At 39.5% G+C, this 19,648-nt stretch overlaps 1 protein-coding gene across 1 annotated transcript; it reads left to right on the forward strand.

Moving 5' to 3' along the window:
- The first annotated feature begins 15,334 nt into the window (after positions 1–15,334).
- LOC107609215 (zinc finger BED domain-containing protein RICESLEEPER 3-like) lies at positions 15,335–15,775 on the forward strand. The gene has a single exon (XM_016311091.1). It carries the CDS (start codon positions 15,335–15,337, stop codon positions 15,773–15,775), a length of 441 nt encoding a protein of 146 aa, XP_016166577.1.
- The last annotated feature ends 3,873 nt before the right edge of the window (positions 15,776–19,648 follow it).

Raw genomic sequence — 19,648 nt, forward strand, 5'->3', positions numbered from 1 at the left:
AACCTGGGGATCTACTGCAATTTGGTTGTAGCCTGAATAGCCATCCAAAAACCAGTAATAATTATGACCTGCTAATCTTTCTAGCATCTGGTCTATGAATGGTAAAGGAAAATGATCCTTTCTGGTGGCTGTATTGAGCCTTCTGTAATCAATACACATGTGCCACCCTGTAACTGTTGTTGTAGGAACCAGTTTATTTTTTTCATTGTGAACCACTGTCATGCCTCCCTTTTTAGGGACAACTTGAACAGGACTCACCCAGGGGCTATCTGAAATAGGATAAATAATCCCAGCCTCCAGTAATTTAGTGACCTCTTTCTACAGCACTTCCTTCATGGTTGGATTTAGCCGCCTCTGTGGTTGAACCACTGGCTTAGCATTGTCCTCCAATAAGATCTTGTGCATGCATCTAGCTGGGCTTATGCCTTTAAGGTCACTTGTGGACCATCCAAGAGCTGTCTTGTGTGTCCTTAGCACTTGAATTAGTGCTTCCTCTTCCTGTGGATTTAAAGCAGAGCTTATGATCACTAGAAAAGTATCACCTTCTCCCAGAAATGCATATTTCAGGGATGGTGGTAATGGTTTGAGCTCGGATTTAGGAGGTTTTTCCTCTTCCTGAGAAAATTTCAGAGACTCTTTCAATTCCTCTGAATCCTCTAGATCAGGTGGAACATCTTTAAAGATGTTTTCCAGCTCTGATTTGAGACTCTCAGCCATGTTGATCTCTTCTACCAAAGAGTCAATAAGATCAACTTTCATGCAGTCTTTTGGTGTGTCTGGATGCTGCATGGCATTGACAGCATTCAACTTAAACTCATCTTTATTGACTCTCAGGGTGACTTCCCCCTTTTGGACATCAATGAGAGTTCATCCAGTTGCTAGGAAAGGTCTTCCTAGAATGAGAGTAGCACTCTTGTGCTCCTCCATCTCCAGCACTACGAAGTCAGTGGGAAAGGCGAATGGCCCAACCCTGACAATCATGTCCTCAATCACGCCTAATGGGTATTTAATGGAGCCATCAACAAGTTGGAGACATATCCGGGTTGGTTTAACTTCTTCAGTTAAACCAAGCTTTCTGATAGTGGATGCAGGTATTAGGTTGATGCTTGCCCCAAGATCGCATAAAGCTGTCCTGGTGCAATTTCCCTCTAATGTGCATGGTATTAGAAAGCTTCCGGGATCTTTAAGCTTTTCAGGAAAGCTTTTCAGAATGACTGCACTGCATTCTTCAGTGAGGAGAACTCTTTCAGTTTCTCTCCAATCCTTCTTATGACTCAAGATCTCTTTCATGAACTTGGCATAAGAAGGTATTTGCTCAAGTGCCTCTGCAAACGAAATCTTAATTTCAAGAGTCCTGAGATAATCTGCAAAGCGAGCAAATTGCTTATCCTGCTCCTCTTGGCGGAGTTTTTGAGGATAAGGTATCTTGGCTTTATATTCCTCAACCTTGGTTGCTGTAGGTTTATTTCCTACAGAAATAGTTGAAGAAGCCTTTTTAGAGGGGTTGTCATCAGCACTTGTGTGTGTCTGATCCCTCTCTGGCATTTGAATGCCAGAGTTAGAAGCTGGAGTGACGTTAGACGCCAATTCCTCATCTGTTCCTGGCGTCTGAACGCCAGAACTGTGCTTCCTTTGGGCGTTCAACGCCAGTTCCTTGCTTGTTTCTGGCATTGAACACCAGTCCTGAGCATGGTCTGGGCGTTCAGCGCCAGCCTTCCACCCAATTTCTGGCGTTTTAATGCCAGAATTATTTTTTCCTGGGCTCTTACTGTCCTCAGATGGATTTTGGGTGGTTTGCTCATTTCTTGGCTTCCTGCTACCTTGAGGTGGGGTATTTAATGTTTTCCCACTTCTTAATTGAACTGCTTGGCATTCTTCTGTTATTTGTTTTGACAGCTGCTGTTTTATTTGCTTCAATTGTTCTTCCATATTTATATTAGCCATCATTGTCTCTTGTAGTCTATCTTTGAATTCGGCTAACTGTTGTGTTAGAAAGTCCAATTGCTGATTGAATTCAGCAGCTTGTTCTACAGGACTGAGTTCAGCAGTTACTGTTTTAACCTCTTCTTTCATGGAAGGGTCACTGCTTAGGTACAGATGCTGATTTCTGGCAACTGTATCAATGAGCTCTTGAGCTTCTTCAATTGTCTTTCTCATATGGATAGATCCACCAACTGAGTAATCTAGAGAGATCTGAGCTCTTTCTGTAAGCCCATAATAGAAGATGTCTAACTGAACCCACTCTGAAAACATTTCAGAGGGGCATTTTCGTAGCATCTCTCTGTATCTCTCCCAGGCATCATAAAGAGATTCATTATCTCCTTGTTTAAAGCCTTGGATGTCCAGCCTTAGCTGTGTCATCCGTTTTGGAGGAAAGTATTGATTCAGGAATTTTTCTGTCAGCTGTTTCCATGTCCTTATGCTAGCCTTAGGTTGGTTATTTAACCACCTCTTGGCTTGGTCTTTTACAGCAAATGGAAACAGTAATAATCTGTAGACATCCTGATCTACTTCCTTATCATGTACTGTGTCAGCAATTTGTAAAAACTGTGCCAGAAACTCTGTAGGTTCTTCCTGTGGAAGACCAGAATACTGGCAGCTTTGCTGCACCATGATAATGAACTGAGGATTCAACTCAAAGCTACTGACTCCAATGGAGGGTATGCAGATACTACTCCCATATGAAGCAGTAGAGGGGTTAGCATATGACCCCAGAGTCCTTCTGGACTGTTCATTTCCACTTAGATCCATGATGGAGAAAGGGAGATGATGTAATGAAAAAAAATTTATTTATTTATTTATTTATTTATTTCCAAAATAAAATAAATTAAAATAAAATAAATAAAAATGGGTGAAGATTTTCGAAAAAAATGAGGAGAGAGAAAGTGGTTAGGAAGTTTTGAAAAGGATATGATGATTTTTGAAAAAGGTTTTAAATTTTGAAATAAAAATCTGAATTTTAAAGGTAAATTTCGAAAATTTTTGAATTTAAAGAGGAGAGAGAAAAATAATAAGATAGCACAAGATTTAAAATTTTTAGATCTAATGCTCCTTGTTTTCGAAAATTTTGGAGGGAAAACACCAAGGAACACCAAACTTAAAAATTTTAAGATCAAGACACAAGGAAAACTCAAGAACACTTTGAAGATTCACAAGAACACAAGAACATGAGAAAGAACACCAAACTTAAAATTTTTAGAAAACCAAAATAAGATTTTTCGAAAACCAAAGAAAAATCAACAAGAAAACACCAAACTTAATGTTTGGCACAAGATTTAATGTAAAAATTATTTTTGAAAAAGAATTTTAAAAAGAAGGTACCCAATTTACCAAGAACACAGACCAACGCTCTAGCCAAATGGGCAGTAAATGTAACACTTATTTTGAAAAAAAAATTTAATAACTAAGAAAAAAATATTATTTTTATTTTTTTGAAAAGAATATAAAAGATTCTGACCCAAAAGACAAAATTTTCCTAATCTAAGCAACAGGATTCATCATCAGTTGTTCAAACTCAAACAATCCCCGGCAACGGCGCCAAAAACTTGGTGCACGAAATTGGAAATCACAAATCTTCATAAATTCACACAACTAACCAGCAAGTGCACTGGGTCGTCCAAGTAATACCTTACGTGAGTAAGGGTCGATCCCACGGAGATTGTTGGCTTGAAGCAATCTATAGTCACCTTGTAACTCTTAGTCAGGAAAACAATAAAACAATTCACTTATCAAATTTGATTATAAGGAATAAAAGGGCATAAATATAAATACTTATTGTGCAATGATGGAGAATATGTTGGAGTTTTGGAGATGCTTCATCTTCTGAAATTCTACTTTCCTCTGTCTTCTTGTTCACGCACGCGCGTCCTCCTATGGCAAGCTATGTGTTGGTGGATCACCGTTGTCAATGGCTACCATCCAGCCTTCTAGTGAAAAGGGTCCAGGTGCGCTATCACCGCACGGCTAATCATCTGTAGGTTCTCAATCGTACCGGGATAGGATTTACTATCCTTTTGCGTCTGTCACTACGCCTGATGCGGGGAAAACTTGTCTCTCAACAAATCTTCCTTCGGCAAGTGTACCGAAGTTGTCGTCAAGTAAAAACTCACAATAGAGTGAGGTCGAATCCCACAAGGATTGATTGATCAAGCAACTTTAATTAGAAGAATGTTCTAGTTGAGCGAATCCAGAAATTGGGTTGAGAGTTGCAGAAAATAAAATGGCGGGAATGTAAATAACAGAAAAGTAAATGCTAGAATTAAAGGACTGGAAGTAAATGACTGAAAATAAATTGCAGAATTATAAATGGGAATGGGGGATTTGCTCATAAAAGTAAATCGCAGAAATTTAAAGAGAATGGGTAAGATTAGAGATGGGGAGTTCATTGGGCTTAAGAGATGTTGCAATTCTCCGGATCAAGTTCATTTTCATCTCTTCCTCAATCAATGCACTCATTGATCTCCTTGGCAATCTTAAGTGATTGAATTGCAATTTATTGCAATTCAATCTCTCAAATCTTGATCAATAGCCAATTCCTTGGTCAATAGCTCATGAGAAGAGATGAAGTATGGTCACTGATTATACCACATGCATTTCCCAAACCAAGTATTGAGAGGGTTACAGTCACATACCCATCCAAACCCAATTTGGTCCAGCATGAGAAAGCATTTCTAGCTTGATCTCTTCATTCCTCTTCCAAGGTTCAAAAGAGATACAAGTTTGAATAGCTTCTCTTCCAAGATAACTACTCAATTGGATGAAGATCGAAAGCTTTCAAGTAAAATCAAGAGGAAAGATAGAAGAAGAACAATGAAAATTAGTATTGATCCATCAAATTACAACAGAGCTCCCTAACCCAATGAAAGGGGTTTAGTTGTTCATAGCTCTTGAAAATGAAAACAAAGATGGAGAATACATCATAAAACTAGAAGTTGCAAAGAAAGTAAAATACAGAGAGTGGTTCTTCAGCCTCCAGAACTATTTTACAATTCAAAGCTACTCCTATATATACTACTCTTCTCAGCTTCTAGTTCACTCTTCAAGTCTTGGGCCTTTGGATCTTGAGTTTGAAGCAGTTCCTTTCTTTATTTGGGCTTGGCTTTACTTGCAGAGAGAAAGTGCGGAGTGGGCAGAGACTTAAGCTCAGGGCGTAAGGAGTGTTAATCATTTAGTGAAAGTCCAAGTTCGGGAACGTTAGTGACACTTAACATTGTCACGAACGTTCCAATGCACCCCTTTTGCCTCACGTTAAAACCCACGTTAACTAGGTTAACGTGGCTTTTAACGTTGCCTTGTCAACCTTCGAGAACGTTAGTGACATTCAACATTGTCACTAACGTTCCAATGTGCCCCTAGGTCTCACGTTAGAGTCCACGTTAACTAGGTTAACGTGGCTTCTAACGTGGCCATCTTTAAGCCATCCCAACGTTAGTGACAATGTTGAGTGTCACTAACGTTGGCTCATCCTTCATTTCTCATCGTTAGCTTTAACGTGACTCTTGGGGGTTGTGTGGTTGCTTCAACGTTAGTGACAATGTTGAGTGTCACTAACGTTGTCGACAACTCTTCATCTTCTACGTTAGTTCCCACGTTAACCAAGTTAACGTGGGAGTTAACGTGGTACTTAGCACCATAGGCCAACGTTAGTGACAATGTTGAGTGTCACTAACGTTGGCTTCTCTCCCTCCCCCTTAACGTTAGAGGCCACGTTAACTAGGTTAACGTGGCTTCTAACGTGGCCACTTATGAGTAATTGCCAACGTTAGTGACAATGTTGAGTGTCACTAACGTTGGCTCAACTTCTTTTCTCCACGTTAGAGTTCACGTTAACTTGGTTAACGTGACTCTCTAACATGGGCATTGATGGCTTCTTGAGAGTGTTATTGGCAATCACTTTTCTCATTAATCTTTGCAAGTTACCTCCCCTTTTCTTGCTTCTTTTTGGTCCTGAAATCAAGCAACAAAGTGCATCAAAGCTCTAGTCCAAGTCATGAGTAATGCAACATAATATTTGTCACTAAACTTATGCAAAATCCTCATGAAATCATGTAAAATGCACAAGGTATGCTTGAGTCAAGGCATAAGTGAATATTTACCCAAAACTAGCTTATTTCCTAAAGAAATGCATGAAACTAACCTAAAAACAGTAAAGAAAAGGTCAGTGAGACTGGCCAAGATGCCCTGGCATCAACACCCAGCACTCACGAGTTTGAAGCTCGTCACAGTCATTCAATCCCTGAATCCTACTCGGAATACCACAGACAAGGTTTAGACTTTCCGGATTCTCTTGAATGCTGCCATCAATCTAGCTTATACTACAAAGATTCTGATTAAGAGATCCAAGAGATATTCATTCATTCTACGGTGAACGGAAGTGGTTGTCAGGCACGCTTTCGTGGGGGAATGATGATGATTGTCACGTTCATCACATTCATGTTGAATTGCGAATGGATATCTTAGATAGGAACACGCATGTTTGAATAGAAAACAGAAATACTTGCATTAATTCATCAGGACACAGCAGAGCTCCTCACCCCCAACAATGGGGTTTAGAGACTCATGTCGTCAAAGAGTACAAAATTCAGATCTACAAATGTCATGAGATACAAAATAAGTCTCTAAAAGTTGTTTAAATACTAAACTAGTAACCTAGGTTTACAGAAAATGAGTAAACTATGATAGATAGTGCAGAAATCCACTTCTGGGGCTCACTTGGTGTGTGCTGGGGCTGAGACTAAAGCTTCTCACGTGCCTGGGCTGTTTTGGGCGTTCAACGCCAGGCTGTAACCTGTTTCTGGCGTTGAACTCCAACTTGTAACGTGTTTCTGGCGCTGGACGCCAGATTGCAACATGGAACTGGCGTTGAATGCCAGTTTATGTCATCTATCCTTGAGCAAAGTATAGACTATTATATATTTTTGGAAAGCCCTGGATGTCTACTTTCCAACGCAATTGGAAGCGCGTCAATTGGACTCCTGTAGCTCCAGAAATTCCATTCCTAGTGCAGAGAGGTCAGGATCCAACAGCATCATCAATTCTTTTTCAGCTTGAATCAGATTTTTGCTCAACTCCGTCAAGGGAACTCTATTCTTGCTTCATTCCTTCCAAGTCTTCATTCAAAAATTATTTTGGAGGTTGTGCACTCTCCTCCTCAACATCAAATTCAATCTTCTTGGAGAGGTTCTCTATGATTCTAGCTTCCCATGGAGGTTCTGCATCTCCTAGGTCTTCAACCACTTCTTCCTTTTCTTCAACGATCATAGGCTTCTCCAATTGTTCTAACACAAAATAATATCCCCCATTTTCCACCGGAGTTTCCAATCTCTCCTTCATGCTATGCTTTTCAATTAATTCTCCACATGTGACCATGGGAGTGGTTTGAGTACTCAAATATTAGGAGACTAAAATGCTTACTACCTTGGTCAAGGTAGCCACAAATTCTATTGTCTCCCTTTGTATTTCTCCTTGCCCTTGAAGTATAAGGCTAAGGGTTTCATCCTTGGAGGATTCGGGTGGATAGGGGGATTCATTGTCTTGGAGAAAGGATTCATGATAGGAAGGTGGTTCTTCTTGGTAAGGATGTAGTAGTGTGTATTGAGGTGGTTCTTGGGGGTAGTAATCTTGGCATGGTGGTTCCATGTATGGCTCATATGGTTCACAAGGTGGTTGGTATGGTGGATATGAGTCAAGGTCATATGGAGGTGTTTGGTGAAAATAGGCTTGTGAGTATGGTTGAAGTTCATGTTGAGGATATGATTCATAGGCATATGGTGGTGGTTCTTGAAAGTCACAAGGGGATTCACCATAGCCATTGGATTGATATGCATCATAGAATGGCTCTTCTTCATAGTGCATTGGTGGAGGTTGTTGCCATGAAGATTGATCATATGCATATGGCTCCTCCCACCTTTGGTTATCCCATCCTTGATACACATTCTCATTATAGTCCTCATTTTCTACAACATAGTTGGAACCAAACTCATAGCCAAAGTGAGAATTCATAATGAAAAGAGAAAATAAGAACAAAAGCTAATAAGAAATAATGAAACAAAATCCTAAAACTAGTAAAAACTAACAAGCAATCCAAAAATTATGCTATTCACAATATTCACATATATACAATAACCAATAACACAATACCATTGCGATTTCCCGGCAATGGCGCCATTTTGATGATTAGACTTTTGACGGTTTAGAATTCACAATAAGTCTCGTTGTAATATAGTTTCTAAACCAACATCAATCCTTTCATACAAAAGATTGTTTGTCACAAGTAACAAACCCCTAAATTTATAAACCGAAGTATTGAACCTCGGGTCATTCTCCCTAAGAATTACAATGAAGTGTCTTGTTATTGGTTATGAGGTGTTTTGGGGTTTTTGAGATAAGAAACATGAAAAGTAAATGGCAATAAAAATAAACTAACAACTAAAAGAGGCTCTTGACAAGGTATGAGAACTAGAAGTCCTATCCTAATTATCCTCCTCAATTGTGACCAAAATTGTCCATTGCTACCACTTAGTTAACCTCTAATCATGGAGGAAAGTCAAGTGGATGAATCAACTTGATTCCACAAGTCCTAGCCAACTCCCAAGGGAAAGACTAGCGTTAGTGGTATCCAAATCAATTAGCAACTTCTAATTATCAATCAACAAAGGAATTAGATAACTCAAGCGTCACTAATTACTCTACCAAAGCCAAGAGGAGTAAAATCTATACTAAAATCCAACCAAACATTTTATCAAACACTTGGAAGGCATAAAAGGAAAGCAAAGTAAATTGACAACAAAAATAGAATCTAACAACAATTATTGCAATCAATTAACAATAACAATCAAAAGGAACACAATTATTATGAATTACCTTAAATTGAATTGGAAGAAAATAGAAGGAATAAGAGTAGATCTACAACAAAATATAAGAGCAACATAAAGGAAATTACAACAAAGGAATAGAAGAAGATGATTGCAACAACAAAGAATTGAGAAGCAAAAGTAGAAGAAAACATGAATCAAAACCTAGATCTAAGAACTAAACCTAATCCTAATTCCTAATCCTAGAGAGAAGTGAGAGCTTCTCTCTCTAAAACTAAAACTAAACTATCCTAATGTGTGTGAATGAGTAAAAATGAGTGAATGATCCTTTCCCCCTTCAATCCTTGGTCCTTAAATGCATTTTGGCGCCAAAGTTGGTTGAAATTGGGCCCCACAGCTCTTAGAAATCGCTGGGTACGTTTTCTATTTAAAAAATCACGTGCGCCCATCGGCGCATACGCGTACAGTGCGCATGCGCGCCCCTTGAGATTTTCGCAATCCATGTGTGCGCATACAGTGCACGTGCACGTGGATGCACATTTCCAATTCTTTGGCTTTTCCATGATTTCTCCACTTTGTATGCTTTCTTCTTCACTTAACAAACAAATCAAGGCATCTAGTAGAATCAAAGGTGAATCAAATTTAGCTAATTAAGGATCTAGAAAGCATGTTTTCACACTTAAGCACAAATTGGGAAACAATCATGAAACCATGCTATTTCATTGAATAAATGTGGGTAGAAGGTGATAAAATCCCCTAAATGAAGCACAAGATAAACCCTACAAATGGGGTTTATCACCGCTCATAACGGTCAAGCTTCTTGTGGAGGTCCTCTATGCGTTGTATGGATGACTTTGGTGGTGCGGATGAGGTAGAGGAGATGCTCATGGGGACGGATAGGTGTGGCTCTTCGGTGTCCGCTGGAGGGTAAAGGTATCTCCCGTTTGGAACAACATCTCCATCCGCCGGGATCATGGCCCTTCTATCCTTGGTCTCTCGGGGAACATCGGCTGCGGCGACTAAGTCGGTCACTAAGGCGGGAAAAGGTAGGTTCCCCTTGGCGTGGATGCGGCCCATAGATTGGCAAATGAGACGGGGAATATGCACCGGTCTCTCAGTGAGGACACACCAAACCAATAAGGCTAACTCAGCAGTGATAGATGAGCCGTGGGTGCTAGGGAGCACATAGTGGGCTAGAATTTGGGCCCACCCTGAGCCTCTCTAGTGAGAAAGCGTACGGTGATGCCCTTGGGCCGGGGACTCATCCTTCTTCAAATCCAGAATGATTCGGGTATAGCAATGACCTTGAGGATAGTATCCCAATCAAACGCACGTTGGCACCGTGCCGACAAAATCTCTTGATAAGCATCAATCCCTTCCGCTAATGGTCTGGTCTTAAGCACACTTTGGATAGCCTCCTCTGTAACGGGAACTTACCTTCGGCGCATAAATACCGATGCAAGGGAGGGGGAGTGGTAGTTGGTGTAAAATTCAACCACCTAAGACAAATTTGCCTCCCGTGGCTTCCTCAATAGGAACTCCCATTGCCGCCGTTCGATGCGGGGCATGATGAGCGGTATGACATGAGCCGGAAGGGCTAGAAGGGGCTCCGCATGAAAGTTCCTTGGTTTGATCAAGGGGAAGACAAGTTCGTAATAGCGGTTGGGGAACTTCTTCGGATCCCTTGCCGGATTGTCCTTCTCCAAAACATCAATGTTAGTAACACTCCTTGTCTTATTAGAGGGGGGCTTGGCTTTAGGCCCTTGTTGTGCTTTGCTAGTGGACCGTGAGGGTGCCTTCTTGGGTGCTTTTTCATTGTCTCTCTTGATCACCATCCTAGAAAAGAAGGAAAAGTGGTGAAATTAAGCTTAAAGAGGCATCAAGAAAGAATAAGCATGCTAGTGATAAGACATAAAAGATAAGTAGCTTAGACACATGACAGCTGCAACGTGAGACTAAGTCCATAATGAAAATTTTGGCTAATCACTAGCAAGTGATGCATGAGTGGTATAGGCATGCAAACAAGACGGATGAGAAGCACACACTCTTAACATCAATACAATAAGTGAAAAATAGGGGAAGAGTATATAGAAATGAAACAAGAAATATAGTAAGCTCAATGCACATATGAACAAACAAGTGAATGAGAAAAAGCACTAAGATAGAAAACACTAAGTTAAAATAACTCCAAGAAGTCATGTGGGTCTTTCAACAAACACTTGGTGTACACCCCTTCTATGACAAAAATTGAGAGAATAGTGACAATGTGACATCCCATAAAGCATCATCAATCATCATATCACACCACAAATTGCAAAGGAAAACAAATAAATCAAACAAACTCATCAGTGCAAGAGTAAGCACCACTTGGAATTAAGGGTGTGCAAAAAAACTGGTTTGACTGAACTGAACTGAAACTGAATTGAAACTATTTTAAATAAACCAGTTTTTTTAAATAAAAAACTGAACTGAAACCATAGTTTTTTATAAAAACCAGTTTATTAAAAACCAGTTTTTATGATTCAGTTTAGTTTTAAACCAAATAAAAACTGGTTTATTCACATCAGTAACTTCAATTCAATCTTCCAAACTCAAAAATTGAAAATGTGAAAACTGAAAACGAAAAAACCCTAATCGCGTTTCAACATCCTCTCTCGTCTCTCCCCTTCTGCCGCCGCAACCAACCCACCGCTGCCACCGTCAGAGTCGCCGTCGTCGAACTATTCGCCGCCGTCACTCACTGTCGCTCACCATCGTCTAACACAGTATCGTCTCTCCCTTGCTGGTTGCTGCCGTCGCTACCATTCCTCTCTTGTCTCTCCTTTGCTACCGCCGCTACCAACCCACCACCGCTATCATCACTGTCGCTACCAACCCCTGCTGCTGGCATCTAACACAGTAGGTAATCTTTTTTCTCTTATGTTTTACTATGATTGGAAGTAGGGGAGACAATACTTTTTTACCTAGTTAATTAGTAAGCCATTTTTACAGTTACCCATTTCTATTTTAATTTAATTATTGTAGCTTTTTTGTTTTAGTTACTATGAAGTTTTGTGCTGTGGCTTGAATTTGGATACCAATTTTGAGTATTTTGGAGTAGTTTTCTAATTAAAAAGATTGGATTTTTAGGATCTTTGGTTGAAGATGGTTCTAAGTGTTATTTTTGGTTTCTTGGTGCTGATTAATAGTTTCGGAACCACACATGGGATTCATACTGATATCTTCTTTTCTTTTCTTTTCTTTAAAGGGGAAATTTTTTATTTTTGAGAAATATTTTGTAGAATGTAGATAGAAATGAAGTATCTTTAGATTTAGGCATACTCATTATAAAGTTGGTGGAGCTCATGAGTAATTTAGCAGTGTTGACGAGGTTCAATTTTATCATGAACATTAATGCCTAAAGTGTTGGAATTCATTAGTTATCATTAGAGCATGATGCATTGCTGAATTTTTTTTAATCTTGTTTTTAATTAATCAGGCCAACAGTTCTGAACCATTAAGAGTGAATTTGAACCATTAATCTTGTAGAAAAGTTTTCTGTCAGATCTTATAAACTTTGTTTTATAATTCTGGTCTATAGTTTCATTCTAGTTCACTGTTTGTCTTAACTGTGCTATTTCTTCTGTTTGCTTTCTAGTACTCTTACGTTTGCTTATTGTTGATGTTGTTGTAGACTAGATGAGGTGAAAGCTCAGAGAGCTCTAGAATGCCCTTGCATTGTTGACTTGCAAACTGGTTCCTGTGGCTTTCATTTTTTGGAGGCGTTTCTCAGATTTCTAAAGAGAGCATTGCTGAAGAAAAAGTAAGTTCCAAACTTGGTCTAAGTAACCCTGTTAGTGTTAGCATGTAATGATGTATTTATTACTTCATAGTTTGTGTCATTTTATTTATTTATTTTCCTTTTTAAAGTGTTGTTTAGTTGTTTGCATTGGTCAATGGTGTCATTTTTGGATGCTGTTTGGTTCTGACGGGGCAACAAAATCTTGCTCTCCTATGAAATATGATGTTGGCAATCGATCTAAGAGTATATTTTAACTGATTTACGTGAAATTGACAAAAGGGTCTTCAAATAATTGATGATGAAGAATCACATATTGAGTCTTTGATTAATAGCATCATAAAATTATTATTTTGTGTTCTGTACTTATCTCCCGTTTATTAGAAGCATGAATATAACTCAATGAGTCTTGAAGAAGTGAAGAATAAAACAGAAAGAAAAAATATAGCAGACTTGTGTTACAAGAAAACAGAATGGTAGTATGAATTGTGATTGAATTTACTGTATATTGATTACACTGAGTTGGTCGTATATATAAGAGATGTCAACTGAGATTAGCTTAAACATACACTAATCACATCTGGTAAAACTAATTCTAACTAACTCAAGTTAATGCTAACAGCTTTGGTACTGCTCCTGCTCACTTTATCTTGTTTGTTACTTTTTCAAGACACTAAATTACTCTCCAAATACACACAATAGCAATAACAGATTTTCTATCTTCTAAGTCTTCTTCCCAATTAAAATCTGTGAAAGCATACAATCTTAAGTTAGTGAATTTGGTAAATTGAATGTATGAGTTAATTTGAAACTTTATAAAGAATTTAATTTCATGAGTAAAAAATTAAATAACCTCATTCTTTATTAGAAAGAGTTCATGTTCAAATCAGGTGAATGTTGTTTTCTTTGGTTTCTGTTGCTGCCATATCTCCAATAAATGAGGTTTTGTTTGTTCTAAATTGAATAACGAAAATAGTTAGACACACAAAAAATTAGTTATTATATATTTATATTGTACATTGGTAATTAATTTGGTATATAATTTTCGATATCCACTTACATGATTGTTTATAATTTATAAATGTTTTTTGGATCCTCAAATTTACTCAGCTCATAAGCAGAACTTAGTTTATACAATTGAAACACAAAGCCAAACACTCAAAGTGAGATGGGTTTTCTGCATAGATATAATTAAATCTCTTCTCCCCTCATTACATATATCTATTTCCTATTATTGGTTATTATATATAGATAACACTTTTAACTCTAAGAAAAAATTATGTGCCATTTTCTATTAAAGTAGACTGGATGTCACATGTTTCTTTTGTATGAATAAGCATTGAACAAATTCGATTTATTGGTTTTGTTTAATTAGTTATTTAATTTACAATTAGGTTTGTTGCTCATATTAAAAATGTCTGAGAGAGGAGCATTCAAATCCTGCTGTTCTTCCTGCTCATCCCTCATTACCTCCTCAACCTAGTGGATCTTCTGGGCGTAAGAATCGATCAGAGATATGGGAACATTTCATTCCAATCGAAGGAATAGAGAAGTATGCGAGATGTAAAAACTGCAAGGGTCAAATAAAATATGCGGGGGGAACAAGTGCTATGCGGCAACATTGGAAGCGATGTTTTGACTCGAACAATGAACAGAGCAAGAGACAAAGGATAGAAGGGGGAACAAGTGGTCCTATATCCTCACCAAGTGTTACAAAGTTTGATCAAGCAGTATCTCGAAGTATCCTCACTGAGATGTTTGTGACTGAAGAGCTAGCTTTCCGATTTGTAGAAAGAAATGTGTTTCGAAGGCTATTGCATATCTTGCAACCTAAGTTTAAAATCCCTTCACGTACTACATTGGCCCGTGATATACTTTCTTTTTATGAAACAGAGAAAATGAAGTTACAAAGTTATCTCTCTCATCATTGTCAAAAAGTGTGCCTTACAACTGACACATGGACGACATCGAGTCAAAATTTGACTTTTATGTCTCTAACGGCACACTTTATTGACAATTATTGGAAGTTGTAAAAGTGGATATTGAATTTTTGCCGGGTTGAGGGTCATTCAGGAGAAGTACTTGGTAGAGCTATTGAAGGTTGTTTGGATGCTTGGAAATTGCATCAAGTTTTTACTATAACGGTTGATAACGCAACTTCTAATGATGGTGCAATTTTATACTTGAAAAAGAGATTAAATGCATGGAATAGTCTTGTTTTAAAGGGGGACTATCTTCATATGCGTTGTTGTGCTCATATCCTAAATTTGATAGTGAAAGATGGCTTGAAAGAGATTGATGATTCAATTACAAGAATTCGCAATGTAGTAAAATATGTCAAATCATCTCCTATGAGATGTGAAAGCTTCAAAGCGTGCATTGAGTGGGAGAGCATCAATTATAAAGGGCTTGTTTCTTTGGATGTCGAAACTCGGTGGAATTCGACATATTTAATGTTGGAGGCAGCATTGAAGCTTCGAGCAGCGTTTGATTTGCTTGAGTTGCAAGATGATAAATATATTAATGAGCTGAGCAAATCTTATGGTGTGCCTACAGATGATGATTGAACTTATGCGGAGTCAATTTTACCATTCTTGAAAATATTCTATGATGCTACATTGCGCATTTCTGGGAGTTTGTATGTCACTAGTAATAAATACATGAAAAAGTCTTTAGCATCGGAAGAAAAATCAAGTTGCATTGTGAAAATACTTATTTGAGCATAAGGTTAGTGGCGTCCAAGATGCAAAGAAAATATGACAAGTATTGGGGAACTCCAAATGTCATTAACATGTTGTTGTTGATTGCAATTGTGCTTGATCCATGTCACAAGTTGGATTTTGTAAATTGGATTTTGGATGAGTCATTTGGTGTTGAAAAGGGAGGAGAACTCAAGTCAAAATTGTCTACTTGCTTGAATTCCCTTTATAATCACTACCAAGGCAAAGAAGATGAATCTCAAAGAAATCAAGATGCAATGATCAATGAAGAGGATGAAGATGATATCCTGAATATTTATTTACAGTCAACTGGACGTGATTCAGATGCTAAATCTGAACTTGACAGATATCTGAAAGAAGATTGTGAGCCTAGAAACAAGTCGGCAGAGTTGGATATTTTGGGTAGTGGAAGGGTAATTCAACCCGATTTCCTATTCTTGCACGTATGGCTCGAGAAGTTTTAGTCATACCGGTTTCTACAGTTGCTTCTGAAAGTGCGTTTAGTACAGGAGGAAGGATTATTGACCCTTATCGGAGCTCCTTGACACCATATATGGTGGAAGCTCTTGTATTCACTCAAGATTGGGTAATAGATGACCCATTTGGACTAATTAAAAATTTTTAAGAGATTGAAAAAGCTGAACAAGGCAATATATATTTTTTTTCTTATTGCTTGTTTGTTACTAATTGTTAGTTTTCTATAATTAATGAGATATTTTTTTTTGTAGGGAGAAATTCTTCAACAAATGTTGGCACGCTTGTTTCTCTTGAAGATGATTAGAATATTGTAATAGGTCAATATTGTGTTAGTCTGTTAGATTTGAATTAGTTTATTTTAACTTCATTTAGGTTAGTATCATATTATATCATATTTTGAATGTTGTCATTGAACAAAAAGTAAGACCATGCTTTAGTTTATTAATATGTGAATATTTTATGATTCTTTCAACTTTTGATTTAGAGAGAGAGGGGAGAGAGAAAGTAGAAGGGAGAGAAAGAGAAAGGGAGGAGAGAGAAAGTGGAAGGGAGAGAGAAAGAGAGAGAGAGGGAGAGAGAGGGGGATAGAGAGAGGAAGGGGGAGAGAGAGAGAAAAGAAGGCAGGAGAGAGAAAGAGGAGAAGGGAGAGAGAATGGGAAAGGGGGGAGAGAGAGGAAGAGAGAGAGAGAGAGAGAGAGCGGGTAGGAGAAAGAGGAGAGAGAGAATAGGAAAAGGGGGAGAGAGAGAAGGGGGAGAGAGAGAGAGAGAGAGAGAGAGAGAGAAGGGAAGGAGGAGAGAGAGAGAGAGGAGGGTATGAGAGAGAGAGGGGAAGGGAGAGAAAAGGAGAGAGAGAGAGAGAGGAAGGGAAGAGAGGGAGAGAGAAGGGAGAGAGAGTGGAAAAGGGGGGAGAGAGAGAGAGGGGAAGGGGGGAAGAGGGGTAGAGAGAGAGGAAGGGGGAGAAAGAGGGAGAGAGAGAGAGGGGAAGGGGAGAGAGAGAAGGGAGAGAGAGGGGGGTACGAGAGAGAGAGGAGAGAGAGAGGAGAAGGGAGAGAGAATGGGAAAAGGGGGAGAGAGAGAGAAGGAAGAGAGAGAGAGAGAGAGGGTAGGAGAGATAGAGGGGGGAAGGGAGAGAAAAGGGGAGAGAGAGAGAGAGAGAGAGAGAGAGAAAGAAAGAAAGAGAGAGGAAGGGAAAAGAGGGAGAGAGAGGGTGTGAAAACTAGTTTTAGGCATAAACCAGTTTAAACTGGTTTTTTTAATTAAAACCAGTTTTATTTTTATGAACTGGTTTAAACTGGTGCACTGTATTATAAACTGGTTTAAAACCAGTTTCTTATATGACAAAGCAGTTTGGTTCAATTTCTAAACCATTTAAAATGGTTTAGTGCAGTTTCAGTTCAGTTTATGGAAAAACTGAACCATGCACACCCCTACTTGGAACACCCATAAGAGAATGAAAGGAAAGAAGGAAAGAAAATTCAACAAGCAAAGAAAACATGAATGAAACTAACTAAGAAGGAGAGTAAGGGAATGTAACTAAGGAAAGGAAGAAGGAAAAGGAAAAAACCAAACAAAAGTGGAAATGTGGAGTACCTTGAGAGGTGTAAGAAGAGATGGGGTATGGAGGTGAGTGGAAGGGTAGTGAAGAGTGAGAGAGAGGAGAGAGAAACGAGAGGTGTGGGTCCAGCAGAGGGGGTGGTTGCCGCCGGTGGTGGCAGAGAAGAGGTGGTAGAGATGGTAGAAGAGGGTAGAAGTGAAGAAGGAGGGTGGTGGAAGAAGAAAGAAAGAAAAGTGAAGGAGGAAGGCGCACTCTAATTCAATTGGTTCGCGAAACCGACGCGTGCGCGCCATGCACGCGTACGCATGCATAGGCAAAAATCAATAAGGGCGCGGATGCGCACGGTGCGCGTATGCGCGAAGTAGTGAAATGCCAGTGTGTGCGCGAGCGCCAGGAGCGCATGCGCGTGCAAGTAAGTTGTGCCCTCAGCATAGGTTGGGCACAACTCTGGCTCAACTCTCGGAAAAGAGTACCAGAAAATAAAACTTGGTGATCGACGCGTACGCGCACGGTGCGCTGACGCGTCGATTGGCATGATGGTCGAGGTACGCGTGCACGCCTGGTGCGCCTACGCGTGAGTCGAGCTGGGCCAGTAGCATGAAATTGGCCCAACCAGGGCACAACTCTCAGGAGGGATGGCCCAGGATCGCGAATCACAGTAGTGACGCGTACGCGGTTAGTGCGCGTGCGCGTGCTTTTGCGAATGGCCATGGACGCGTCCGCGCATGGTGCGTGCACGCGTGATGCTAGTTATGCCCAGGGCCTAAAGCTGGCCCAAAATTTGCACAACTCTCTGGAAGATGGCCCAGTGGTGCACAAATTGTGAATCACACTTTTCACAACTCGTACCACTTACCAGCAAGTGCACTGGGTCGTCCAAGTAATACCTTACGTGAGTAAGGGTCGAATCCTACGGAGATTGTTTGTTTGAAGCAATCTATGGTTATCTTGTAAATCTTAGTCAAGAAGTCAGTTATGTTTATCAGTTGAATTGCGAATAACCAAGAGAGCATAAATTAAAGGTTACTTGTTATGCAGTAATGGAGAATATGTTGGAGTTTTGGAGATGCTTTGTCTTCTGAATCTCTGCTTTCCTCTGTCTTCTGATTCACGCATGCACGTCCTCCCATGGCAAGCTGTATGTAGGGGGTCACCGTCGTCAATGGCTACATCTCATCCTCTCAGTGAAGAATATGCTCACATGCTCTGTCACAGCACGGCTAATCATCTGTCGGTTCTCGATCATACTGGAATAGGGTTCTTTATCCTTTTGCGTCTGTCACTAACGCCCAGCACTCGCGAGTTTGAAACTCGTCACAGTCATTCGATCATTGAATCCTACTCGGAATACCACAGACAAGGTTTAGACTTTCCGGATTCTCATGAATGCCGCCATCAGTTCTAGCTTATACCACGAAGATTCTAATTAAGAGATCTAAGAGATACTCATTCAATCGGATACAGAACGGAGGTGGTTGTCAGGCACACGTTCATGGGTTGAAGAAGGTGATGAGTGTCACAGATCATCACCTTCATCACAGTTAAGCGCGAATGAACATCTTAGATAGGAACAAGCGTGTTTGAATAGAAAACAGAAATACTTGCATTAATTCATCGAGACACAACAGAGCTCCTTACCCCCAACAATGGAGTTTAGAGACTCATGCCGTCAAAGAGTACAAAGTTTAGATCTAAAATGTCATGAGATGTAAAATAAGTCTCTAAAAGTTGTTTAAATACTAAACTAGTAGCCTAGGTTTACAAAAAATGAGTAAACTCTGATAGATGGTACAGAGATCCACTTCTGGGGCCCACTTGGTGTGTGCTGGGGCTGAGACTTAAGCAATTCACGTGCATAAGGCTGTTTTGGGCGTTCAACGCCAGGTTTGGGTCCATTTCTGGCGTTGAACTCCAACTTTTGATCCTTTTCTGGCGCTGGACGCCAGAATTGGGCAGAGAACTGGCGTTGAACGCCAGTTTATGTCGTCTATTCTCATGAAAAGTATGGACTATTATATATTGCTGGAAAGCCCTGGATGTCCACTTTCCAACGCAATTGGAAGTATTCCATTTCGAGTTATGTAGCTCCAGAAAATCCACTTTGAGTGCAGGGAGGTCAGAATCCAACAGCATCAACAGTCCTTTTTCAGCCTGAATCAGATTTTTGCTCAGCTCCCTCAATTTCAGCCAGAAAAATACCTGAAATTACAGAAAAATACAAAACTCATAGTAAAGTTCAGAAATATGAATTTTTCCTAAAAACTAATAGAATTAAACTAAAAACTAACCAAAATATCCTAAAAAC

This window comes from Arachis ipaensis, chromosome B1 (assembly GCF_059453495.1).
Source record: "Arachis ipaensis isolate K30076 ecotype BB chromosome B1, ASM5945349v1, whole genome shotgun sequence".
NCBI lineage: Eukaryota > Viridiplantae > Streptophyta > Magnoliopsida > Fabales > Fabaceae > Arachis > Arachis ipaensis.

Bases quoted from the DNA above. Each gene is read 5' to 3' on its own strand.
- LOC107609215 (XM_016311091.1), top strand. From the start codon at position 15,335: ATGCAAAGAAAATATGACAAGTATTGGGGAACTCCAAATGTCATTAAC.